At 53.7% G+C, this 25,543-nt stretch overlaps 8 protein-coding genes and 2 non-coding genes across 10 annotated transcripts; 5 read left to right on the top strand and 5 right to left on the bottom strand.

Moving 5' to 3' along the window:
• Positions 1 to 1,499: 1,499 nt before the first annotated feature.
• TIF34 (translation initiation factor eIF3 subunit) lies at positions 1,500 to 2,792 on the top strand (the record flags this gene model as incomplete). Its single annotated transcript, XM_053178068.1, has 5 exons — positions 1,500 to 1,549; positions 1,668 to 2,148; positions 2,202 to 2,318; positions 2,372 to 2,596; positions 2,649 to 2,792. The coding sequence occupies 5 exons, from the start codon at positions 1,500 to 1,502 to the stop codon at positions 2,790 to 2,792; spliced, it is 1,017 nt and encodes a 338-aa protein (XP_053038027.1).
• A 526-nt stretch (positions 2,793 to 3,318) lies between these two features.
• Positions 3,319 to 3,417, bottom strand: COL26b_005214. The gene has a single exon. It is a non-coding gene; the product is annotated as a tRNA-Leu (tRNA).
• A 1,064-nt stretch (positions 3,418 to 4,481) lies between these two features.
• COL26b_005215 (uncharacterized protein) lies at positions 4,482 to 5,276 on the bottom strand (the record flags this gene model as incomplete). Its single annotated transcript, XM_053178069.1, has 1 exon — positions 4,482 to 5,276. The coding sequence occupies one exon, from the start codon at positions 5,274 to 5,276 to the stop codon at positions 4,482 to 4,484; it is 795 nt and encodes a 264-aa protein (XP_053038028.1).
• A 945-nt stretch (positions 5,277 to 6,221) lies between these two features.
• Positions 6,222 to 9,810, top strand: COL26b_005216 (uncharacterized protein; the record flags this gene model as incomplete). Its single annotated transcript, XM_053178070.1, has 4 exons — positions 6,222 to 6,308; positions 6,403 to 6,570; positions 6,648 to 9,623; positions 9,676 to 9,810. The coding sequence occupies 4 exons, from the start codon at positions 6,222 to 6,224 to the stop codon at positions 9,808 to 9,810; spliced, it is 3,366 nt and encodes a 1,121-aa protein (XP_053038029.1).
• A 1,127-nt stretch (positions 9,811 to 10,937) lies between these two features.
• On the bottom strand, positions 10,938 to 11,034 carry COL26b_005217. Its single transcript has one exon. It is a non-coding gene; the product is annotated as a tRNA-Lys (tRNA).
• A 544-nt stretch (positions 11,035 to 11,578) lies between these two features.
• COL26b_005218 (uncharacterized protein) lies at positions 11,579 to 13,510 on the top strand (the record flags this gene model as incomplete). Its single annotated transcript, XM_053178071.1, has 3 exons — positions 11,579 to 11,683; positions 11,744 to 11,921; positions 11,973 to 13,510. 3 exons carry the CDS (start codon positions 11,579 to 11,581, stop codon positions 13,508 to 13,510), a joined length of 1,821 nt encoding a protein of 606 aa, XP_053038030.1.
• A 229-nt stretch (positions 13,511 to 13,739) lies between these two features.
• COL26b_005219 (uncharacterized protein) lies at positions 13,740 to 14,507 on the bottom strand (the record flags this gene model as incomplete). The annotated part of the gene is made up of 2 exons (XM_053178072.1): positions 13,740 to 14,119; positions 14,222 to 14,507. 2 exons carry the CDS (start codon positions 14,505 to 14,507, stop codon positions 13,740 to 13,742), a joined length of 666 nt encoding a protein of 221 aa, XP_053038031.1.
• Positions 14,508 to 14,922: 415 nt separating this feature from the next.
• COL26b_005220 (uncharacterized protein) lies at positions 14,923 to 16,023 on the bottom strand (the record flags this gene model as incomplete). Its single annotated transcript, XM_053178073.1, has 1 exon — positions 14,923 to 16,023. The coding sequence occupies one exon, from the start codon at positions 16,021 to 16,023 to the stop codon at positions 14,923 to 14,925; it is 1,101 nt and encodes a 366-aa protein (XP_053038032.1).
• Positions 16,024 to 16,825: 802 nt separating this feature from the next.
• Positions 16,826 to 22,502, top strand: COL26b_005221 (uncharacterized protein; the record flags this gene model as incomplete). Its single annotated transcript, XM_053178074.1, has 6 exons — positions 16,826 to 16,977; positions 17,036 to 17,303; positions 17,353 to 17,415; positions 17,467 to 19,908; positions 19,962 to 20,719; positions 20,768 to 22,502. The coding sequence occupies 6 exons, from the start codon at positions 16,826 to 16,828 to the stop codon at positions 22,500 to 22,502; spliced, it is 5,418 nt and encodes a 1,805-aa protein (XP_053038033.1).
• A 778-nt stretch (positions 22,503 to 23,280) lies between these two features.
• On the top strand, positions 23,281 to 24,552 carry COL26b_005222 (uncharacterized protein; the record flags this gene model as incomplete). The annotated part of the gene is made up of 3 exons (XM_053178075.1): positions 23,281 to 23,860; positions 23,922 to 24,208; positions 24,265 to 24,552. The coding sequence occupies 3 exons, from the start codon at positions 23,281 to 23,283 to the stop codon at positions 24,550 to 24,552; spliced, it is 1,155 nt and encodes a 384-aa protein (XP_053038034.1).
• Between the last annotated feature and the right edge of the window lie 991 nt (positions 24,553 to 25,543).

Consider the following 25,543-nt stretch of genomic DNA (forward strand, 5'->3'; position numbering starts at 1 on the left):
CGCAAAGTCTGAGGGGTGTTGGGAAGAAAGTGTGGGAGTTGAAATGTTCACCGCGGCCAAGCGGGCAGTTTGAGTGTAAGCGGAAGCACTGAGAAGGAGGGGCGAGGGATGGCGGCCAAGCTCGGGATTTAGCGCCCTGCAGGGTCGACGGCCTGATGGATATGCCTGGAGGCCGGTATCTACCCCGAGGGACAGCTTCAGCCGGGGTGTTGCGGAAGCCTGTGCAAGTGAGTTTGCTGCGGATAAGGCTCCCGTTGATGCTGGCACTGGTGCTGCTTCAGCTCCAGCATGCAGCCTGGCGACGTTCAGATTGGACGATCGTCCCTGCAGGAGCCGATAAGGACGACTTGGGCACTGCGGCCATCGCCTGCCCTTCAGCCGAAAGAGTGAGGACATCTCGGCTCTGTATCCGAGGCTGCGATACTCAACTCCTACTTAGGCCCCCGATGCCCCCTCGTATCCCTGTGCCGCAAGCTCACTCGAGCCAGACCTCCTCCACAGGGCCTTAGCCAGTCTCTGACTCTTAGATCGTGTGCTGCGATGAGTCGTGCGAGCCTGGCAGTCAGCTCCCTGATCCTGGCTCTCTGCAGACTTTGTCCCAGCACACATGGGAATCGGGATCAGCACGTTGGGCAGGTCGAAAACTCGGACTGTTATCCGAGTCCCGCTGAGACCTGATAAGCGCGCTCCAAATATTAGACGACCCAATGACACAGGCTGCCTCGTCCGTCCGTCGTAACGAGACTCAAATATTGTACAGGCCTCTAAAGAGGCAATTGACTGGTATACAGAGTCGAGTAGTGTACAAAGTGGCGATGTTATTAGGATTGTCAAGGTCTGTGGTTAAGGGCAAGAAACAATGTTGTACAAGAGCCACAGAAAAGGCGTTGACAGGTTGTGGCCTGATTCGGTGAAAATTTCACATCATCGCGACTCGACGACTAGAGCAGACGGGCTCGAAGTTCGAGTTGGCGTTTGGCAATCCTAGTGGCGGACTGAAACGCTGTGAGAAGAGTGTGAGTCAACGATGAGTCGAATCGTCAAACCGGACCTGTCGGTATTCCTGCGATAGGCGATGAATGAGATGATGATGCACCACCATCAACAAAAGGCACAGAACAGACGGGAGCTTGGGAAGCTTGGATGACTCCAGAAGCTCCCTGTGGCGGCGGCGCTAAACCCAGCAGGTAGAGCCTCAAGCTTACAGTGAGTCAACCCGTGGACGACCAAACGTTGGGCCCGAAAGCTTCAGGGCACATGGCCCGTGCCTCAGGCGAAGGAGAAAGCGGTGAATGCTTGCCAGTGGTGGCAGAATTCGTCGCGGGGAGGGAAAAATGTGCCCCACAGTGCACCGAAACCCACAATGTCGTTGAAGGGCAAAAATTCCACGATCCCCGACGACATCGCAAGCCTTTAAAGACCGACGTCCCCTGCCGCACAAACGCCCCCCGTACAGCTGCCCCGAGACCGAGAATCGCATACTCCCGAAATCAGTCAACATGAGGCCCATTCTTTTGGCAGGCCACGAGCGTGCGCTCACCCAGATTAGGTATGTTGCGCGGCGGCATCAGATTTGGAGGAGGGGGGAGGGCTTTTTCCTCATTCCTCTCGGCAAAGAGGGGCTGCATTTACAGCTGCTAACCACGTCGCGCTTCCCGCAAATACAGATACAACAACGACGGTGACCTCATCTTCTCCGTCTCCAAGGATCAGCAGATTTGCGTTTGGTACGCGCACAATGGCGAGCGTCTCGGCACTTACCACGGCCACGTTGGTGCCATCTGGACTGTCGACGTCGACCCCACCTGCACCATGATCGCCTCCGGTTCCGCCGACAACACCATGCGCCTTTGGGATATCAAGTCGGGCAAGAACCTCAAGACCTGGGAGTTCCCCACTGCCGTGAAGCGCGTCGAGTTCAGCGAGGACGGAACCAAGCTGCTTGGTGTCACCGAGAAGCGTATGGGTTACCTCTCCAACATCATCGTCGTCGACATCAACCCCGATCCCGAGGCCGAGCAGAGCGACGAGCGCGTCCTTACCATCGTTTGCGACGAGTCCAAGGCCACCGTCGCTGGCTTCAGCTACCTCACCAAGTACATTATCGCCGGTCACGAGGACGGTTCCGTATCCCAGTACGACGCGAAGGTGGGAATTGCAATATGGATACTGAGAGGGATGTGCCGCTGACTGGCCTACAGACTGGTGACCTGCTCTACAACGAGCCCGTGCATGAGCTTAACACTCCCATCATGGACCTTCAGTGGTCGCAGGACCGCACCTACTTCATTACTGCCTGCAAGGACAAGACCTCCAAGGTATGTGCGAATCTACTGTTCCGAGGCGAAGCCTGTATGCTAACCCATGTCAGCTTATTACCGCCAAGGACCTTGAGGTTCTCAAGACTTACGTCGCCGATACCCCCCTGAACAGCGCAACTATCACTCCCAAGAAGGACTTTGTCATCCTCGGTGGTGGTCAGGCCGCTATGGATGTCACCCGTACCTCGGCGAGACAAGGAAAGTTCGAGGCGAGATTCTACCACAAGATCTTCGAGGATGAGGTTGGCAGAGTCCGCGGTCACTTCGGTCCTCTGGTAAGTCGATGTCGCAACAAAAGGCAAGGTACAGCTACTGACTGTTTCTCAGAACACTGTCGCCGCAGACCCTACCGGCAAGGGCTACGCAAGTGGAGGAGAAGACGGTTACGTCCGTGTCCACCAGTTCGATAAGGGCTACTTCGACTTCATGTACGAGGTCGAGCGGGAACGGAAGAACAGACAGGAGAACTAGACTTGGTTTCACACAAAAAAGGGGCCTTTTTCTCGTCTTCTTCGCGGCTTGCATAGTACGGCGTTTGGGAAATCTTCGGGGGATGGTTAGATTGGTTTTGTAAAACCTAGGGCAGTCCGCGAAACAGAAAGACTGGTGGGATGATATCTCTTCTCCCTGCGGGTGACACACGTGGCCGTCACCGCAGGGAGCCTCCAAGATTTAAGAAACCAAAAACGGGGTAATGATGAGTTCTGACACTAGTTTCAACGCAATAACGGTCATGATCTGGAAGTGGCGATTTACGCAAAGAGTGAAGTCTATGTGTATATGCGTTCCATTGAAATTGTGAGCGCATGTGGCCTCAGGAGACGATATGTTTTCTTTGTTCTCTAGAGAAGCACATCTAGAATACATGCCTGGGAAACCGGCGCACTTATGCTTACACAGAGAAGAAAGAGTGTTTCAGAGCAAAACAGCAAAAGGAGACGGTCTGCAACAGCATAAACAGTTCACACATACGGATTCAGGATCAAAAAATGCAAAATGAAAGGGACGAGACTCGAACTCGCGCGGGTTGCCCCACCAGGAAACAGATGTTAAGCTGACCTTAACCTGGCGCCATAACCAACTCGGCCACCCTTCCGTATGATGATCCTGAGGATCTAATTATTGGAGGGGTGGGCGAATAAGAGATTTAAGAAGCTAGCGCATGATGTGCGTGCGAGTGGGGGGGGTATGCCCGCAGTTGAAGAGGCGGGTGATGGAGGGGTGACAGGGCACCCACGCACCGTTGGCCGGCCGCATCTCAAGATTGACCAGGGTGAACGACTCGTCCGAGACAGTCTTAGACAGCGGCAGAGAAGTGGCCGTTTTAGAGAGCCGCTCCAGATAGTCTCATTATTCCGCAGTGAGGGAATTTTCAAGCCGGCGGTGGAACGTACGCGAAACTTTCATTTCTTCTAGAAGGTCTGTTTTTCTTCATTCGCCGAAATTAGAAGGCTGGCAGAAACTGAAAGCCGTCCAGCAGGTTCTAATGGGTGGGGCACGCGATGACTCCGCACCTCAGTCCCGGAGTTCACATTGAGAACCTTGGAGGCGCAAACAGCTTTTTTGGTTGAGGGATTTCCAGGAGTTTGGACGACAGAGACCCTGCGGCGTCATAGTTGGGATGGGCCGGAAGGTTATGGGAGCGAGTCGTTCGTTGACTGGTTGAAACATGTTTTGGTTGTTTGTTATGCAGCTTGACAATCTAAAATACTGAAACATCGGACATAGTGATTTAGCCGCACTGAAGAATTAAATCAAACATGATATGATATTGACGTGGAATTGTGCTGTCATTATCTCTGTCAAGTCATCATGGCAGCTATATTCCTAACGAAATAGCCCGCCATTGTGGACAGAGGAGGTATGTGATATAATGTAGCTATGGACGTGGACTAGCTAGCCGTCCCTATTGGCATCATCGCAAAAACCGTCCCAAACCTAACACCGCCCATGCACCTTCATAAAACCAACTAACGCCGCTTCGTGACGCACTCTATGCCTGATTCCCTTTCCCCCTAGTAGTGTGCGTCGATGCTTGCTCAATCCGTCATATGTTGCCCGAGAATCGTAGCAGGCAAACGCTGAACATGCCTCGTGACACGTCTATGTCTGTCGCTGAAGAAGAGAAAAATGAGGTCTATCAGACGTGTCCGCGCCCGATCATGTGTGACGGGAGCGCTTCGGTCCGCCGCCAAACATATTCTTGTCCAAGCTGCTCAGGTCGAAGATTTCGGCAAAGTTGATTTTACGCTTCGAACCAGCGCCGCGGCCGAGGTTGTTTCCCTGCCTTGATGCAGAGCGAGGGATATTTGCAGGGTGGCGTGGCCTTGACGTGCGGGAAGCGGGGTTTGCGTTTGCGCCGTCGTGTGTTCGAGAAGAATCAGACAGGTCGAGGTTTGCAAGGTTGAGGTACGCGTCTTGCTGCGGAGGCTGAGGAGGCCAGGCATGTGCGGATTGGAAGGTGAAGGTGTCCTGCGACGGCACCGTGATCGGCATGATCTCCGGCTCTTCCTGGGCGGGTTGAGGGGCAGCGGGAGATGTTGAGTCGGTCCTCATTTGTGTCTCCTCCTGCAGTTGCGTCTCGCTGTTCGAGTGATTGAGATTAGGGGAAGATGTGGTCTCCGGCTTGTCCGCTTCATCGTCGCTTTCGGCATTTTGGGAGTTCTCCCTGCCTTCCAACCGCTCGGTTGCCCAACTTCGGATCCTCCGACCGTCGCCATTGCCCAAGCCGATTCGTTCTTTGTCGAGAAATGCCAGCAAATCGTCGAGGCAGTCCTGGTACCCGTCCATACGGGCCTTCGATTGGGCAGCAGCGGAGGCCTTGTAGAGTTTCGTCACCGATAGAGCGGCGTTTTTGAAGGCGTCGAGGAGTTGCTCGGGAGAGTCATTTTGCGCAGCCTGCTTCCCTGCTGAGGCGCCAGGCAGGGAGGTGTTGAGGCTTCGCATCGAGTCCATGTTTTCTTTGGCTACGTGTAAACTGACTGAGGGACGTCAGCAAGAAGGAAAAGGATAAGAGGAGGGAGTCCCGCACCAAGCGGTGAAGTATGTCGTTGATGTTGTCAGGGTAAACAAATCTTGATGCCGCGGGTGGGGTCTAAACGGGTCCCCAGTGTCTGGCGCTGGCGACGATAAGGGTGCGGTTACTGCCTCGAGTGCGACGGAGCAGAAGAGGTTATAGGCCGCTTCTTTAACTACGGAAAATGAAGGTAGTTTGTTCCTATAACGAAAGCGTGTTGATTCCGAATAGCAAAAAAGGCCACGATGATCGATACAGGTGTTTGGAGATGGATGAAGTTCAGGTCAGCTCTACCTCAGCAATTACGCCGCAGAGAGCACATGACACTGGAAGCGGCACTCGCCGACAGCCAGCAGCACCTGCGGCGGTACCTGGCCGCCCAATTGCCTCAGTGGCTTTGACGTTATCCGTCGGTGGTCATTGCGCACTAGCTTTGCCAGATGACCCAATCACTGACCCAAAGTGGACCTTCACTGCTGCATTTGCTGACTGTTACGTTGGGGCGGTTAGGTTAGGTCGGGTTGCAGCTCCCATTCCCGCGGGTCGGAGGTAGGTTTTCCCGGTCTAGCTGCACGGTGACCTTGTGGGCACATGCAGTGCTGCACATGGCGGACTGATTGACACGGCGCAAACGCGCTAATCCTGATTAGATTTGTCTCTACCGGCGGAGGGATCCCACCTTTCTCTACGACTTCTGAAAAACATCTACAGACATTCAACTTCTGCACCGCAGCGCAGGCACTCGACCTCCAGCTTGGACGCACCTTCCTACATTCCAGCTCGGCGACAGCTTCAAGATCTATACACAATCACTCTTCTTGGTGCGCGTCGTGGTATCTTGCGAAACGCGTGTAAGTCGCGTAAAGTGATTTACGGCCATCAAGATGGCGCCCTCTCGCTCAAGAGCTGCCGTGGTCGACACCGACGCGTCAATGTCCGACGCCCCAGAAGTCAACCATGCCGAAGAGATGGTACGTTGCAATCTTTCATGTCCTCTCGTTGTTGCGGTGTTAGGCCCCGCGACAGCCCCCTACAAACGAAGCCTTGCAGCTGACGTGCATATAGGAGGTTGACGAGACTCCCGACTACACCGACTCAGACACCAATCCGAATACCACAGCTAGTAGCGTTGCTGGCGAGCCCGTTGGAGATGGTCGCAAAAGACGTTCCGAAGCCAATCAGCTGCGTCGCAGCATCTTCGGCAAAAAGCACGACAGACTGGGCGAATCCAAGGTACTTCCAAGCCCAAATAATTCTTTCTTTGATGGGCGACCTTCGGTTGGCGGACGCTAATTGATACTTTTGAACAGGAAGAGGACAGTATTCGACGATTTCGATACCTGCTTGGCCTGACAGACCTTTTCCGCCACTTCATCGAAACAAACCCCAACCCTAAAATCCGCGAAATCATGACCGAGATTGATCGACAGAATGCGGAAGCTTCAAAAAGCAAGAAGGGCGGGGCGCGTCAAGGAGGCGCGAACAACGAGAGACGCCGTCGGACCGAAGCCGAGGAAGATGCCGAGCTTCTTCGCGATGAGAAGCACGGAGGCTCTGCCGAGACCGTCTTCCGCGAGTCACCCGCCTTCATTCAGGGAACCATGAGAGACTACCAGGTCGCTGGTCTCAACTGGCTAATCTCTCTCCACGAGAACGGTATCTCGGGCATTCTTGCTGACGAGATGGGTCTTGGCAAGACATTGCAGACGATTTCCTTCTTGGGCTACCTGCGGCACATCATGGACATCACTGGACCTCACATCGTCATTGTTCCGAAGTCGACATTGGACAACTGGAAGAGAGAATTTGAGAAGTGGACGCCCGAAGTTAACGTCCTTGTGCTTCAGGGTGCCAAGGAGGAGCGCCACAACCTCATCAATGATCGATTGGTCTCAGAGGACTTTGATGTCTGCATCACGAGTTACGAGATGGTTCTGCGCGAGAAGGCACACCTCAGGAAATTCGCTTGGGAATATATCATCATCGACGAGGCGCACCGTATCAAGAACGAGGAATCATCGTTGGCCCAGGTCATCCGTCTGTTCAACTCCCGAAACAGACTACTCATCACCGGTACACCCCTCCAGAATAACCTGCATGAGCTGTGGGCTCTGCTCAACTTCTTGCTTCCCGACGTCTTTGGTGACTCTGAAGCTTTCGATCAATGGTTCTCTGGCCAGGATCGTGACCAGGACACGGTCGTTCAGCAGCTTCACCGCGTGTTGAGACCGTTCTTGCTTCGAAGAGTCAAGAGTGATGTGGAGAAGAGTCTTCTGCCCAAGAAGGAGGTCAACGTTTACCTGGGTATGTCTGAGATGCAGATCAAGTGGTATCAAAAGATCCTGGAGAAGGACATTGACGCTGTCAACGGTGCCAACGGAAAGCGCGAGTCCAAGACAAGACTTCTGAACATTGTGATGCAGCTGCGAAAGTGCTGCAACCACCCTTACCTGTTCGAAGGAGCTGAGCCCGGTCCGCCGTATACCACTGATGAGCATCTCGTTTACAATGCCGGCAAGATGGTTGTTCTTGACAAGCTTTTGAACAGAATGCAGAAGCAAGGTAGCAGAGTTCTCATCTTTTCTCAGATGAGTCGTCTCTTGGACATCCTTGAGGATTACTGCGTCTTCAGGCAGTACAAGTACTGCCGTATTGATGGTGGCACGGCACACGAGGACCGTATTGCTGCCATCGACGAGTACAACAAGCCGGGGTCTGAGAAGTTTATCTTCCTGCTCACCACAAGAGCCGGAGGTCTGGGCATCAATCTTACCACTGCTGATATCGTTGTCCTCTACGACAGCGATTGGAACCCTCAAGCTGACCTGCAGGCCATGGATCGTGCTCATCGTATCGGCCAAACCAAGCAAGTTGTTGTTTATCGATTCGTTACGGACAACGCGATCGAAGAGAAGGTCTTGGAGAGAGCAGCTCAAAAGCTCCGTCTGGACCAGCTTGTTATCCAGCAAGGTCGGGCTCAGACGGCTGCGAAGGCGGCTGCAAACAAGGACGAACTGCTGTCCATGATCCAACACGGTGCCGAGAAGGTGTTCCAGAGTAAGGGCGCCACCGGTTCCCTAGCCTCCAAGGGCGCCGATGTCGAAGAGGACGATATTGATGAGATTCTCGCCTCTGGTGAGACGAGAACCAAGGAGCTGAATGCCAAGTACGAGAAGCTCGGCATTGACGATCTGCAGAATTTCACTTCCGAATCTGCTTACACTTGGAATGGCGAGGACTTCAAGACCAACAAGAAGGACATCGGTATGAACTGGATCAACCCGGCCAAGCGTGAGAGAAAGGAGCAGTCCTACTCCATGGACAAGTATTTCCGGCAGACAATGTATCCTCCCAAGGAGAAGGACAACAAGCCCAAGGCGCCCAGGGCGCCGAAGCAAGTTCCCGTCCACGACTACCAGTTCTACCCAGTTCGTCTCCGAGAGCTCCAGGACCGTGAGACGGCGTATTATCGCAAGGAGATTGGCTACAAGGTCCCTCTCCCCGATGGCGAGGATGACAAGCTGGAGGAAAGAGAGCAAGAGCGTGCTTTGGACCAACAGGAAATCGATGATGCTACGCCGCTTAACGAAGAGGAGCTGGAGGAGAAGCAACGACTGTCGCAACAAGGCTTCGGCGAGTGGAACCGTCGTGACTTCCAGCAGTTCATTAATGCCTCTGGTCGCTACGGTCGCAACGATTACGAGAGCATTGCTGAGGACATTAACGACAAGACGGCCGCTGAGGTCAAGCAGTATGCCAAGGTCTTCTGGCAGCGTTACACGGAAATCGCCGACTACAACAAGTACATCAAGGTTATCGAAGACGGCGAGGAGCGCATGCGCAAGATCGAGCACCAACGGAAGCTGCTTCGCAAGAAGATGTCCCAGTACCGCGTCCCCTTGCAGCAACTGAAGATCAATTACTCTGTCTCAACTACCAACAAAAAGGTATACACGGAGGAGGAGGACAGGTTCTTGTTGGTGCTGCTCGATAAGTTCGGCATTGACTCCCCTGGCTTGTACGAGAAGATGCGTGACGAGATCTCTGTGAGCCCTCTGTTCCGCTTCGACTGGTTCTTCCTCAGCAGGACGCCTGTAGAGCTCAGCCGTCGTTGCACCACGCTTTTGACTACAATCGTCAAGGAGTTCGAGGATGTCCATCCGACTAAGGGCGCGAACGGTGTCAACGGCAAGGTCAAGAGAGAGGCCGCCGATGACGAGGAGAACGATGAGGACAGCATTCTCGGCATGGCTCCCGCTAAGAAGAAGGCCAAGAACGGCGTCAAGGTAAGAGTCAGAAGAAAAGCTAGTACGTGAATATGGCTAACAAGAAGTTCAGAATAAGGCTTTGGACAACGTCAAGTCAGAAGCGGGCAGCAAGAACACATCTGCAGCACCCTCAAGAGCGTCGAGCGTCGCCTCTACGAAATCCACAACCAATGCGAAGAGCAAAACCAAGGGCAAGAAGAAATAGACGGTTGGGTCAGCTACATGATTTCACACGGTTCTTTTGGTGCGGGTAAAGCTTCACCTGGCGGTGGCTGTGATAGAAAAGGCGTTTGGTCTGGTACGACCCTGAGTTGTTATTTCTAGGAGATCCTCACATGGCTTTCGCGATAGATGGCCTCGACTTTTGCCGGTGTGTACTTTGTAGTAAATCATATTTTACGAGAATGAAATGGCTCTTCGGAGTTACAGAATCTTTTGCGGCCCCTTAGTACGTCCGTATTGCCAAGTTCCCTGTTACGTGAATTTTCTGGCTCGCTTCTCGTGTGCGGTCTAAGAAAAATATTTGTACACTCTCTCGCTCTCTATAGTGGCAGCCAGCTCTGGCTTCGGCTACTGGGTTACATATAAGGTTATCACAAAGATCGGGTCTAAGTAAGGACGTCCGTCTCCTGGATGAGAGGAAGCTATTCGATCCTCGTTAAGCTGACTCATATATGAGGCTATCACTGAGGGCGCAGATGAAGGTCGTGGACTGGGAAGGGACAGAGTCAACTAGATAACTAGGAGAGCACTGAAGGGACCGGTAAAGCGGCCCTCGTTCAGGCCTTGGAGATAAAAGCTCCTCCTGACAATCCCCAATGCAAGCTTCGCCTTATTTTGAAGAAATCATACCCGGCGGACCGTCCGAGCTACTTCTTTACTTGCAAGCGTGCTTCAAGTGCTGCCACCTCTGCGTCCCTGAACGCATCAAAGCTTATCGGGATTTACCTCGTCGTCTACCTGTTCTTTTTTTTATTGTTCCCAGCTTTTGACTGTGCCACTGTCACGTTCTCGATGCGTGTCACATGATCTCATGACTATTAGGCCATTCAAGGCAAGAAGCGGAGGCTGCTTTGAAGTCATGTTATGTGGTTAATCACAACTAGCCATTCTCTTCCGTGTGGTTTCCAATTCACTATGGTGGTCTGTAACGAACTTAATACTCTGTTTGACTTACTTGCTTAAAGCGTTTACAGAGGGAGGAGACCACTCAAAATCTACAGTTTAATTACACAAGAACATCTGTAAGGAAGGGCCTTAATTTCTTCACTTCATTCAAAAAGAAATAGAGCGTGGATGAAGAATCATCGCCACGAGATTCAAAAATAATCTCTCCTCATGTGGGACTCGAACCCACAACCTTCCGATTTCAATGGCCTTATGCAAGCTGTAAAAGTCGGACGCGCTAAACCGATTGCGCCAATGAGGACGCTGTGTACACGGAATACCCGTTCACCGATGATTCTCCGTCGCCAAAAGTTGACTCTTATAGTTCAAATAGTGGATACAAGTAAGCTTGCACGACTGACCTAAAGCGACTTTCTGTAGGCGATCCCAGGCTGAGCGATCGACGCATGCGCTGCGACGCATTCATTTGGCGTCGATCAGTTGCTGGTAGAGTTCCCAGGTCTTGAACTTTTTTTTTTAGGTAGCTATGGCTTCTGCAACTGGGATACTTCGATGGTGAAGGGGGATGGAACCGCAGCTGCCTCTGTTGGATCCAAACGAACGTCATTCTGCCCCGCACTAGCACCAAATCGAACGCAAGAAGCACTGCCCCTCCATACGGACCAGGATCGCCAGGTCCCAGGTCCAGGTTCCCACATTGTCGACCGCCATTGCGTTGCCTGGGAAAGCTGACACTTGACCCATTTCACCTCTCCAAACATTTTGGAATCGTTCGTTGTTCTCTCATTGTGTCTTGATCCCAGTAGCAAACTTTCACACAGGCTTTCTGGACACTTGGCTCCATCATGTCTGTCAACATCGAAAAGATCCTAGCTGCCTCGCCCGCCACGCAGCGAGGCCAGCCAACACAGCTGTCGACCGACAAGAAGGGCGAGCGTATCGCGTACGCGGTCAGTTGATTCAGGCTGTCTAGATTCGATGATTCGCGACTAACAACAATGCACATACAGGCCGGCAAATCCATTTTCCTCAGATCAATCGACAACCCTTCCGTAAGCAAGCAATACACCGGCCACACGGCCCAAACCAGCGTCGCTCGCTTCTCTCCAAGCGGCTTTTACGTGGCCAGTGGTGACGTGTCGGGTTCTGTACGAGTCTGGGACGCGGTCGAGGCCGAAAATACAAAGGGTACACTATGATCTCCAGCTTGCCCAGCTTAACCCGCTGACACATGGCCAGGCGAGTACCACATCATCTCGGGCCGCATCAACGACATCGGATGGGATGGCGACTCCCAGCGCATCATCGCAGTCGGAGACGGCAAAGAGCGATTCGGACACTGCATTACGGCAGACAGTGGCAACTCGGTGGGCGAAATCAGCGGTCACTCAAAAGTTGTCAACTCCGTCGCCGTAAGGCAACAACGTCCGCTGCGCGCAGCAACCGTCTCGGACGACAGTTCCATCTGCTTCTTGCACGGAGCCCCTTTCAAGTTCAACTCTAAGCACGCCTCTATTCACCGTGGCTTCGTCTTCGGAACCGCCTTCTCTCCTGACGGCAGCCTACTTGTGACGGTCGGCGCAGACAAGCGTATTCAGCTGTATGATGGCAAGACGGGCGAACCAACAAAGCAGATCGGCGAGGGAGAGCACACTGGCAGCATTTTTGCCGTCTCTTGGTCCGAGGACGGCACCAAGTTCGTCACTGCCAGCGCGGATCAGACGGTCAGAGTTTGGGATGTCGAGTCTGGCAAAGCGACGCAGACGTGGAAGTTCGGCGATGGCGTTAGCATTGGTGATCAGCAAGTCGGTGTCGTATGGCCACACGGACGAAGCGATGGCTTGATCATCAGCTTGAACCTCGATGGCGACCTGATTTACCTTAACGAGGGAAGCGACAAGCCTAGCAGAATCGTGCAGGGACACAACAAGAACATCACAGCCCTTGGGACTTCATCTGATGGACAGGGCAAGACGCTGTGGACCGGAAGCTTCGACGGCCGTGTCTGTCAATGGGATGTTGAATCCGGTGTTGGAAGTGTTGTTGACGGCCAGGCGCACTCGAACCAGGTCACTCAGTTTAGCGCTGAAGCTGGACAGACCTTCAGTGTTGGCTGGGATGACACTCTCCGGACTGTCGATGAGTCTGCCAACACCTTCGTTGGCGATTCCGTCAAGCTCTCTGCGCAACCTAAGGGTGTTGTGGCTACAAAAGGAAAGTTGTACGTGGCGACTACCGAGGGAGTGGACGTCTACGAGAAGAACCAGCTGGTGGCGGAGAACCGTCTCGGATATGCTCCTCTCGCCGTTGGCGCATATGGCTCAACTGTAGCGGTTGGTTCCGGCAACTCGGTTAAGATTTACACCGCGGACGGCTCTGGGAAGCTCTCCGAGGTCAAGTCGCTCGACAAGTCTACCTCTCAGATCTCCTGTCTTTCCTTCTCCAAGGATGGCCAATATCTTGCTGTCGGAAACCAGATCGGCAAGATTGTGGCGTATAAGTTAGGTGACTGGGAGGTCGCCACTGACAGATGGTCAGCGCATACCGCGAGGGTCACTTGCATCAGCTGGAATGATGCCGCAACCCACGCGGTATCTGGAGCTTTGGACACGAACGTGTATGTGTGGAGCTTGGCGAAGCCTGGTAGCCGTGTCAAGGCTCTTAACGCACACAAAGACGGCGTCAACGGCGTTGCCTGGGTTGGAGATGGTTCCAAGGTGGCAAGTGTGGGAGTTGATGCTGCGATTAAGGTCTGGGCTGTGTCTGGACTTCAGTAATTTCCTGTTTCTCTGTAGACTATTGTCTTGTAGAGTCATGATGACTGAATGAAAAGCGAAATGACGTTACACCAACCAACGCCTGTTAAAATGGGGTATCTCCGTGTCTAAAAGCCAGTTTCTTTTCCGATCATACCGTCCATGCCAACCGTCTTCCCCCTTTTTCTCGGCTCGTGATTCATCAATTTATGCCGAAGTAATATCGGGAAGGTGTCCACTGCATGGGAATCTAGCCCATCGTCATCTGAGCCACCTCCTCACGCTGGACCTCCCCCGAGCCCCCATTGCCCGCACCTGTCCTGTTTGTAGGCTGAGGTGTCTCTACAGCGTAGCGTCCCAGCATAGCACTGGTGACCTGCCACAAGTCGACGTTGAGAGGCTCGGCATCCTCCTTCACGGAGTGAGGCTTGAACTGCACCTTGGTCTTATCAAGCTGCAGAACAAGCTGTTCCAGTGCATATGAGATGTCGCCGAGATGGCCCCAGATCCCGTAACCCTGGCGCTGGATCTCCTCGGCCAGCTCGACTTGGTGGTTATCCTTGAGGGTCGGGTTCGGGACGACGACGAGGGGCACGTTGACGCGCATGCCGTCGAGGATGGTTCCGGTGCCTTCGTTTATCGTCTGTCAGCTTGGTATTCCATCATTGGGCCCAATTCAACTCGGGATTCTCATGACATTACCTGCATGGCAGATTACAACCCCTCTCTCACGGCCAGTAGCGGCTTGGCACTTTGTCATTTCGACGGTGAGATCGTCGACGAAGTCGAAGGCAGTGATCTCGAGCGTTGGCCAGCGAGGAACTAGCGTGGGGAGAATATTTCGAGAAAAATGCTCATAGTCTTTGCCGCATTGGAGGGTCAGGTGGGTGTAGCGGTCGCCAACGAGGAAGTCGAGGAAGGTAGGCGAGACGACTTCAGTGAGCAGTTGGGTAAAGCGGGCGGTTGCGCCGACAGTGACAAGGCAATGCCGCTCAAGCTTAGGGTTCTCAGCAGACATTATGAGGTGCGGTAGAGAGAGAGTCTGTTGGAAGAGGAGGAGGTTTGTGATGTTTCGGCTGCGAGCACGATTCGCGATGTTTGGTGAATGAGTTGAGCTTGTGAGAGCTTCCCAGTGACGTTGAATTAGGTAGGTAGTGCACTGTGGCACAGCCGATCAGGGTCCACTAGCGGGGTTGTTTGAGCACGCGGGGCGTTACAGGGCGGTGCCTTGAAGTACGTAGCCCCAACGGCACCACCAGTGGACGGCTTCTTTTCCACCTCAGTCCTCTAGCTCCCACCTTCTCATTCTCCAGAGACAATGCAGGTGAGCTCATCTAATTAGAAACGTCACTTCTGACCACTGTGAATGGGCATTCATTATTCCTTAATGCCTACCTCCTTTTAATATCATTTCTTGTCCTTTGAGTTTCTGTCTACTCAGACATATCTTGTTTAGTCGCTACCTGCACATATCGGCTGCCGGTCCGATCTCTCCAAAAAGGCTCGACTCCCATCTCCCGGAACCTCTTTTTCTCATAAACCTTGGTCACCATCCAACTACTCACAAACATAACCACTACGATGGCAACGATGCCGAAGCAAGCAATGAGAGGAGCCAGTATAGAGAAGACGGTGAAGCCATAGCTCACGCTCTGGAACAACTTGTCGCCCACGAGCTGATCAGTGGCCAGCCCAACTTGCATCGCTGTGAGGACAATGACGACATAACCAAGAACCGCAGCCAGCGCCGCAAAGTTGTCCCGGAGCAGGTCCTCATAAACCGCATGAGAAGCAACCTTGGAGTACCCCCGGAGCAAATACCCCAGGCGGACCCGATAGATCTTGTTCAAGCGGCTCAGTCGGAGCTCGCCGTACCAGTAGCGCGGGTTTACGGACGCATAACAGTGGTTCTGCACGATTTGCGCCGATAATGCCCTCCACCGGTCCCAGCTGACTTGCGGCGGCATGAGGCCCTTTTCAACGGCTATGCGGAAGTCGCTCTCGTACGCGACGAGGGCCGTGTAGGAGAACAAGAATCCGAGCGCGCAGGCGACCAGCTCCCTTCGCGGATCGGGCTGATGTCTCTTTCCGTCACTACTGCTGGTGCCATTGTCGGTGGTGGTGGTGGTGACAAGCAGGTGTGCGGCCCAGAAGTCTGGGTCCAGCAGCCACCGGGGTATCGGCTTGACGAAGATGCGGTTCTTGGCCCATACTAGGTGAAGCTCGGGGTTCTCTGTGACGTGAATCTCCCGCGAGGTGAGCAACTGATAGTGGAGGGGCCTCGGGGGCATCGGACGCCCGCAAATCCAGAGGAGGTCCTGGACATCGTTCAGACGTCGGACGAAGAGCTCTCGGCCCAGGAACTCTGGGTCGTCGGCTCGCGGCACGGTTATGTGGTCGTGTTGTGCTCGGCTGGTTGCCGGGAGGAGGTCGCCAAAGGCTCCGGGCGGCGAGGCCCTTGCGGGAGTGGTTGCATGATTGAAGCCGTCATCGAGGACGCGGACGGTGAAAGGCACAGACGCCGGCCGATCCATGGTGCGACTCGAGAGATGCGGGTTGAGTTTGTAAGCCGGAGTTTTTCAAGCATGAAGTGTGATCCAAGCTGTCGGTCCTGGCACCTGAGTCGGCTGTCTTGCCAAAGGATATCACGGTCCTCGCTGCGCAGGGTGTTGGCCGGACCAGCGATCTTGACAGAAGTTCTTTTCTGGATCACCGAAGGTCTCGTCGAATTGCTTCCGCCCACAAACTCAAGCGAGTTATGTTAGTAAGGCCAAAAGCACCCATTGGACCGCATGGTCTTTGTTGATCTCAGCAGGCTGCAAAGGAGCAATAGGCATCTAAATTTCTTGGGGTCTAAAACGGAGGCTCCCATGTCACTTAAGATGAAGAACCGCAGCATGCAGGCAAGGGGGTTCTCTGCGCAGCCGGACATCGACAGACTCGCCTGGATCCCGAAAAGAGACGAACTCAGCAACGCTAAATTCTGACCAGTGGAACGGCGCTACAAAATTAGAGGCAGCTGCAATCGAGCTGAATAGACTATTGGCGCAGTCGGACAGGCGTTGGCATCGTAGGATGACAATGCATGGGTGGCTGACGCCGCTAAGGTCGTTTCGGGCCGCCTGGCTGCAGGGGGACCCAACTGGTCTACCGGGGGCATCTAGACCCCGGACTGACAGCCTTACAGGCACCGCCTGCCTGCCTCTGCTACGCCGCTGCCTGGGAAGTCTCATGATCTCTATTATGATCTTGTTCAAACCTTTCTTTCTCCCGTCCTCGGGAGCACTTTCTTCGTTGTTGTTTAGCTAAACTTGTCTCAACAACGGCGGCATCACCATGTCTCTGCGGCGAGCAGGAACGAGAAGGGCGCCTCACGGGGGTCCGGGTGGTCCGAAGCCCAGGACGACGTATCAGACGGTTCAGCAGGGCTTCAAGGAGCTGTATAATCCTCAGAAAGAGAATGGTTCTGCATCAGCAATCGACGTTGAGTATGCCGCATCTTATCGGCTGAGTGAGTTTGAGGTTTTGATTCTAACTGGTGAACAGCATTGTCTTCGTGCCAGGCTTGGGCGCTCATCCGGAGGACAGTTGGAAGTCGGAGACAGGTTTCAACTGGGCGACTGGTGTCTACGATGGCACTTCAAAACCGTCTTCGGATTCGAGCAACAAGAAGGATGGTCTCGCCAGGGACTTTCCAAAAGCTCGCATCTTGCTGTATCAGTATGAATCAGCATGGGTTGGGGATCTCAAGGTCAAATCTTTCATGAGGGACATTGCGAAATCCATGTTGGAAGGCCTTCAAGCCAACCGAGAGGTAACCTCACTCGGATTATTCGGTGGGAATTTTGCTCATCAGAAGACAGGGAATCAGAGACCGCCCTATAGTGTTCATCGGACATAGCATGGGAGGTTTGGTCATTGCCAAGGTATGTAAACCGCGTCTAGCACGAGATCCGTAAGTTTGACAGACTACGCAGGCAATTACTCTCGCTGCAGACACATATAGGGACGTGTTCCCCAGGATGTTCGAGTGCATCGCAGGATGTGCTTTCTTCGGAACGCCCTTTGGCGGTGCTCAAGTTGCTGCCGTAGCCGCCTTGCTCGGTGATTTTGGCGAGCACTTGGGATACACCAAGTCTTCGGCTCTAGTCAAGATGATGACGCCTGGAGACGAGGGCTTGAATGAGCTAAAGAATGACTTCTTGCGTTTAGTTCGTAAGATCAGTCCTGAGATTCAGCTTTTCTGCTTTTACGAAAACCACCCAACCGATTTCACCCAGGAGAAGTACGGCGCTGCCATGTCGAAGATTGCCAAAGCGGTCGTACCCAAGAAGGTGCAAGACTTCGTCTCAAGAGAGTCTGCAACACTTCCAGGCATTGAAGACATGGCTTTGGCGGCGAATCACCGAGATCTCGTCAAGTTCAGCGACTTCAAGGACTCTCGATACCAGCTTGTTAGAGAACCCCTCAAACGACTCATCCACGGCGCCAGTCTTGTCGTGAAGAATCGCCTCAACTCGACACGTGGAATTGATCAAGAGACGGTCAATGGTGTCATGGAGCTCCTAAACGGTGGACAGGTTGTGAAGAAGAGGAGGATCCTTGCGCCCCAGTTCCCACCATCGACTTGGATCCCAAGGGAGACAGAGTATTTAGACTGGCTTAAAGACTCTGGCGAGGTCGAACCCGCTGCGTCGAGGTCTCGTGGGCAGGCCTTGTTCATCCGAGGACCCGAAGGAAGGGGCAAGACACGAGCGACCATGGCGACACTTCGCGACATCGACAACATGATTCAAGCCGACGAGAAGCAGAGCCATGGACGAGGATCGGTACTCCTTGCATATTTCTTCTGCGATCCTTCGTCGGATTTTTCGACTGCGGAGGACTTGCTGAAGTCGCTGATTCGCCAACTAATCAATCAACAACCTTCTTTATCCGTGTATGCGAAGCATTTCGTGAAGAAGAAGGGCGAAGACTCCTCAAAGACCCAGGCGAACTTGACGGTCGAAAATCTTTGGCAAACCCTCCAGGACATGCTAATGGACGAGTTCATTGGACGAAGGGTGTACTTTGTCATGAACAACCTGCATGTGCTACCAGAAGATGCCGAGTCGACCATCAAGCTAATGAGATTTCTACACGCGGAGATGGAAGAGCTCAAGCACGAGGACGAGAAGAGGGTCTCAACCAGGTGGCTCCTCACAAGCAGGGAAGTTCAGAATGTCGAGGATGCATTGAAGGTTGAGGGCATCCGGCTCATCGATCTTGAAGAAGACAAATACTCGGACCAGGTACAACTCGAGCTACGCAAAACCGCTCAGGAGAAAGTCCAGGAGCTCGGCAGTGCAAAGAATTACAACAAGGCACTCACCTACTTTGCCAGCAGTCTCATCGGCAAGCGTGCGTCCAACAGTCAGTGGATCAAGCTTTCCTGCATGCAACTTGCGGAACTTTCCGAGGCTGAGAGCGACCTGAGGATTCGACACATACTAGAGGGAATGCCCCAGGAGCTGAAGGCTTTGCTCGATGCTGCTTGGTTGCAGATTTTCCGTGCGAATGAGAAGGATGCAGACAAGATCAAGGAATTGTTGCGAACACTCGTCCTCACTTTCGAGGAACCGACAGAAGATGAGCTTGCCGTGCTGGCTGGATTTCCTGCGACTGAAGAAGGAAAAGCTGAGTTGCAAAGTTTGGTCAAGAAGTGCAGGCCATTACTGGTAGTGACACGCAGCGGAAGGTCAGAAAACACCATTGTTTTCATGGACACTGTCGTCAGGGAGCACCTCCTGGAGAAGGAGACCTCGAAGAAGACTCTGGGCATGTCTGGAGACGAAAGCAAGTGGCAACACGGCATCATTGCCCTGCGTTGCTTGGCCCATATCAAGCAAGCCTTCGATTTCCCGCCTGTCGAGAAGCCTGCCGAAGAAACCGATACAGAGGAGCATGGAGGCTCACAAGCGGCAAGCAGCGAAAATGGCGAAGAGTCCGATGCCGATGAGGACGACGGTAACGGAAGTGAGTCAGAGGAAGAAGAGTCAGACGACGAAAGCGATTGGGATGAGGATTCCATGCACAATTACCACCAAATGGAAGACGATGAGGTCGAGGAGGCGCAAAGTCTTGATGGCAAGTATTTAGCTTACCCCGTCAAGCACTGGCTACACCATGCAAGCAAGTCTACCATCGAGATCGCTGAGGATCTCAGCGAAGACGATTTCTGGGAGAAGGAGTCGCTCATTCGATACCGTTGGTTGCTCGTGTACATGCACACGACCAAGGCTCTGGTAAGCTTCCAGGCCAAGCATCTTACCGCACTCCACATCGCCGCTGCTGTTGGCTACAGGCAGCTCGTCTCGGCCCTGATTCAGAATGGACACGAAGATGAGATCAACAAGCGGGATGAACTCACAAACACCCCCGTAAGTGCTTCTTGCTACTTATAAGCTTGAGTTGTCCACTAATGTGTTGTTAGCTTCATTTTGCGGCTTACATTGGACGGCCCAACACGGTTGATGAGCTCCTTAAACGTGGCGCCAACATTGATGATGGTATCGACATTGGGCAGGAGACGCCGTTGCATATGGCTGCCAATGCCGGTCACGTCAAGATCATGAATAAATTGATCCAAAAAGGAGCAAACGCGAATGCTATCGCAGAAGACGTCGGTCCGGTGATGAACGCTGCCATCTCCTCAGGAAACCCCGACGCCGTCAGGCTTCTCGTCGAAAAGAACGTCTCCTTGGCCGTTGAGGACGACGACGTTGATTCTCCCCTGGCCTTGGCTGGTCTGCATGCTGATCTGTCCATGTTCGAGTATCTCACTCAAACTTACGCTGATAAGCTACCTCCCAAGGAGTTTGACAAGGCGTTTGTCAAGGCTGCCGTGTCAGGCAGAGTCGATGTTTTCAACAAGCTTTTCACATATGATCATTCTCAGGAGTGCTTCCAAGAGGCTTTGGAGGCAGCGGCTGAGGAGGAGAACTGGGAGATTGTCATGATTCTGCTTGAGAAGCGACAGGGTCTTGACTGCAACGAACTCTTCCGCCAAGCTGCGACTACAGCTGAGCATCAGGACAAGGTACTGGAGGCTGCATGGAAGTACACTAACGGGGACATTTCCAAAGAATCACTCAATGATAGCTTGTACGAGGCCACAGACCTTGAGAAGGAATCGACGGTCAGGCTTCTGTTGGAAACATTCAATGTCGACCCGAACGCTACCGGCGATGAGTAAGTAGCCTTCATCAAGGGATAGTAGACACTGCTAACATCGACCAGGTATGGTACAGCTCTGACTGCCGCTGCTTACGACGGCACCCTCGATATTGTCAACCTGCTCCTCGACAAGGGAGCCGACATCAATTCCCCTGACGGATGGGCCTTGCAAGCCGCCGCGGCAGAAGGGCACTACGACGTAGTCAAGGAGCTTCTCGATCGTGGAGCTGATGTCAACTCACTCACCGAGAATGAAAACTTCCCTCAAGGAACGGCGCTTCAGGCCGCCGCTGAGTCCGGCAAGGTGGAAATCGTAACGCTGTTGATAGAACACGGCGTCAACCCCGACCTTGGAGCGGGAGAAGACACCTTCCCCATCATGGCGGCTGCCATGAGAGGCGAGCAGACAATCTTGGAGCTGCTCGTCAACGCCAAGGCAGAGGTCAACGTCTTTGGTGGGCAGGATCACTCGACGGTGCTGATCGAAGCCGTGATCAACCTGCCGGTGGATGCCCTGCAGGTTCTGCTCGACGCTGGTGCTGATATCAATCTCGAGGATCGTGATGGCGATACCCCGTTGATCCTTGCAGCCCGCGAGGGCGACGCGGACTGCGTCAAGTTTCTCCTGGACCACGGAGCCGACATTTTCCACACGAACCACGACAATGAGAATGCTCTTCAGTCGGCTATTGAGTATGGCGGTGACGACGACTGCACCAAAGTCCTCATAGATCGTATCTCGGAGATTATGTCGGCCCTGAACAAGGCCATGCACAACGGCAACTCGGCCGTCACAAAGGTCGTCCGCAGCGTTGGAACCGGTCGTCAAGGTCTCACCTATGATGACTGGGAGGATCCCGATGACAGGATGTCAGAGGCATCTGACGACGACGACAGGAAGAGAAGCAGTTACGAGACCCCGCGAACAGAGTCTTTCCCGAACAGCGCTCGCAAGGTCGACGACTCGCCTCATGCACCGTCCCCTCTCAAGCCTCGCAGCGAGAAGCTGTCACAGGAACTGGAGGAAGCCATAGCCGCCCAGGTCTCGATGCTTCAGCAATTCGGAACATCTCCTCCCAAGCCGGAGAAGATCGAAATGTCCCCGGTTGAGATGCCCCCGACTACCATCGCGGGGCTGCCGTCTCAGAGGAGGTACTCCCAGCAGGTACAGCTGGAGGAGATGCTCTCAAAGTACGAGTTTGAACCGCAGCCAGACCCGGTGGATAGGTTCAACAGACCGCCTTACATCAAGGCACCACCGATGTCATGGACACAGTCAAGCGAAGCTCTCTCAGGCGAGCCGATGCTCTCTCCTGGTCAAGGGCCCATCAGACGCAAGCCAGCGCCATCATACGCCTTGAACCCCTCGCCCACACCTTCCAATCTGTCTGGAAGCCAGTTCCAACCACCCCCCGCGCAAACCTCTGATGCAAAGCCAGTTGTCGATCAGCGCCCTGCATATCAGAATGCGTCGTCATACCCTGGGGCTCCAATGTACCAGGCGGGTCTCGGCTTGCCATCGCAGTATCCTAAGAGAAGAATCTCGGAGGAGAACGACGATCTCGCGCCACCAATTGCTCCGTACACCGCCCCTTTCAACCCTTCATCATACCGCCCAAGCCCGGGGAACACGCCACCTCAGAGCCAGGAGCCGTTCCCTGATTTGCCTCAACAGATGCCAGGAGGATGGCAGAGTCCGCCCCAGCAGATGCAGCCGGCGATGCAGCAGTCTTCATTGAGCCTCGAAAGTGTATCGCCACCAAATTCTCAGCATCAGCAAGAGTTTGACTCTAGGTAAGCTAAACCCCGAAGAAAGTCTCCGAGCATGTATGTTCATGTGCTGACCTGAGCAGTAAACCTGACTTAAAGTCACATCGTACCTCGTTCATGGGGATGAAGAATACGCTTGACAAGGCAAGACAGTTTAGTACTGGCATAATGAATCGCAAGACGTCCGGCTTTTAGAAGGTAAATAATTGATGAGAAGTGTATGAAGACATGGGCTCTGGGAGCATACTTGGCGTCGGGGAGCAGGAAACTAATAACTAATGATACCTCTTTTGTTGAGCCATGACGGCAGTATTTTCTTCATGTAGTCTCTTGAAATAGAGCGCACATGTGTGCATGTATTTGCTGCGACTGAGTACAACCTATCGTTCTCCATACCGGCAATGTGCACGAATCGGAACATTTCTAGACATCCAATAAATGTCAGCTTTACGCTTTGGCTTCATGTTCTGTGAACTTTGGAGGCACCCGCAAAGTCTCAGAGCACACAGCAAGCTCGAGAAGAAAATATCGGATTGGTCCCTTGACGAGAAAAATTCTGCACGATGAACAAGTACATGGTCCAGGCAATGTTCCTGTGGTGTTGTTGGAGGAATGATTTTAGGTTGGCGGTGCGGTGGCTAGTGGCATAATAATGGAACTCGATTGTAGTGTGGCTAGTGCGGTGGTGGGATGTGGCTGGAGCTCGATCCAAAAATTTCGGGGACAATTCTCAACACTATCTCCAGCGCGACAATCGACGGGGAAATCAGCAATTCCGCCCTCAGCCACCGAGGATCCCGCCCACAATGGCAACAGCAGGGCAAGCACTCCGACTCTGCGTCCGCAGCTGTCGCCGGACACCGACAGCCCCAAGAATCGCACCGCGAGCCGCGACACAGTTCCCCCAGCAGCAGTTCCAGAGACGAACGTTTGCCGCCAGCCCCGCCAGACGTGCGCGCGGCGACGGAGACGAAGAAGGGGTCGACAGTTCGCTTTACAGAGTACAGGAAAGCGTCGAAGATGTGGTCAAGAAGCTGAAGCCCGCTGAGGTCGAGGCTCTGCAGCGGATGAGGAAGAGCGACCCATCGGCGCAGTCGTTGTCGCTTGAGGAATGGCTCGACAGGCAGTGGACGAAGGCCGACGAGGAGGCGGAGCGACAAGGGCCGCTCGTGACAAACCGTGAGTACAAGATGCTCGCTCCGAGAGTGAAGCCCAACAGGCAGTCATTCTGGTTCGACCCGGACGCCCCCATGGAGGACACTGAGAATATCGTCGACGAATTCGACGAGGATGACATGACGTCCATGGCCCATGGCAAGCTCGACGAGATTCGCGAGCACAGACATTACCACCGCATCATGGCTTGGGAGATGCCGCTGCTTGCCAGTACGTTACCCCCCTCCAATGCCACTTTTCTGGGCTCATGGTTTACTGACCACGACGACAGAGCTCGCCAAGCCGTTCGAGCCGCCCGCGAAGGATGAGGTGCTGCGATTCCGATACACCACATACATGGGCGAGCATCACCCCGCGGAGAAGAAGGTGGTCGTGGAGTTCTCGCCGGTCGATTTGGACCTCACGCCGGTGCAGGCCGACAAGCTGAGAAAGCTGGCCGGCCCGCGATGGAACCCGGAGAAGGACATCATCAAGATGAGCAGCGAGAAGTTTGAGCACCAGGCTCAGAACAAGCGTTATCTGTCCGACCTGGTGGACACGCTTGTTGCGACAGCCAAGGTGAGCACACAGGCAGGAAGAACTAGAGGAGCAGCAGGGCTAATAAACCATCCTAGGACCCCAAGGACACTTTCGAGGATATTCCTCTGGATACCAGACATCACCAGTCCAAGGAGAAGCCCAGGTTCCCCGTGGAGTGGCGCATGACTGAAGAGCGTCGCAAAGAGCTTGCTGCGTTCCGCCAGCAGGGCGAAAAGGCTGATGCTGCCAAGGTTGAGGAGGGCCTACTCGTTGACGGCATGGGCACGATCGAGAGGTTCCTCGAGCAGCCGGCGCAGGCCGAGGTCAAGGAGGCGGAGTTGGTGGCTGTTCGCCGTGGCGGCGCGAAGAATGCTCGTCGGTAGAGCACTGCTTCCGCTGCATCGAGCCCATGTCCCGTAAAAAAGAAAAAGATGATGTCTGAGGGATGCATAGCTCAAGGACCTCCAGACGCGTGTATGACTAGGCAGCTGGCTTTCTTGACGTTCAGCATGCCCGTGTAACATCTCCATGTATACATCCGTCCCGAGTCGGATTTATAGAAATATAAAAGGGGACGCGCACGATGACCCCATTGGATTTACTTAGTAGTCCCGGCGCACACGATGCTTTCCGGGAGCCTCGTGTACCTGGGGACTGACATTGCAACCCTTCCAACGATACAGAGTAGTCCGCAATGGCTGGTCTGGTGAAGTCAGGTCAAAGTGTGTGATTATTCACTTATGGGGCCTTTCAGATGACGGGATTGGTACATGGCTATGGTCAGCAATCCTGAATATCTTGAGCTTATCCTGACGACAATATCAAATGTCACTTGACCTCCTGCTCAATTGAATTTTGAACAATTCCCAATGCGCATGGTATTATCACATTTCCTGCCATGTGGATTCCGGGATCCCACAGGTCGGCCTATTCATTCTCGGCGGAGACTCGGACAGGGAATGAAGTCTAAGGAACGGATGCCAAAAAAGGGGACCTGGAAACAGGGTCAAGGACAGGGGCGTCTTTTTAGTCAGCCTGCGCGTTCATGCCAATGCCATTCCCGCTGTTCTGCCAAATTGATGCCTCGGCATCTTTTTTTTTCTAGCGCAGCGCAGGTGCTCGCGAGTCGCTGCGAGATGTGAGATGCGCAGGGGGTGGCGTTCTTTGGTTCTATCCCCGAAGAGAACGCGTTGCAATGCTCCATGTGGGGAAGAAGCAACCAAGCAGCGGGATTGGCACCGGGACCTTGCTGAAGCTCCAAGCTGCTCTGCTGCTAAAGTAGAGCTCTGGCGCATCATTGGAGACGGTCGATGAGGGCGATTCACCTGAAGCTCTGAGGCGTCTCTAAGCTCTGGGCTAACATGTTCTAGAGGC

The sequence above is a fragment of the Colletotrichum chrysophilum genome, assembly GCF_026319265.1.
Source record: "Colletotrichum chrysophilum strain AFK26 chromosome Unknown scaffold_34, whole genome shotgun sequence".
Classification (NCBI taxonomy): Eukaryota; Fungi; Ascomycota; class Sordariomycetes; order Glomerellales; family Glomerellaceae; genus Colletotrichum; species Colletotrichum chrysophilum.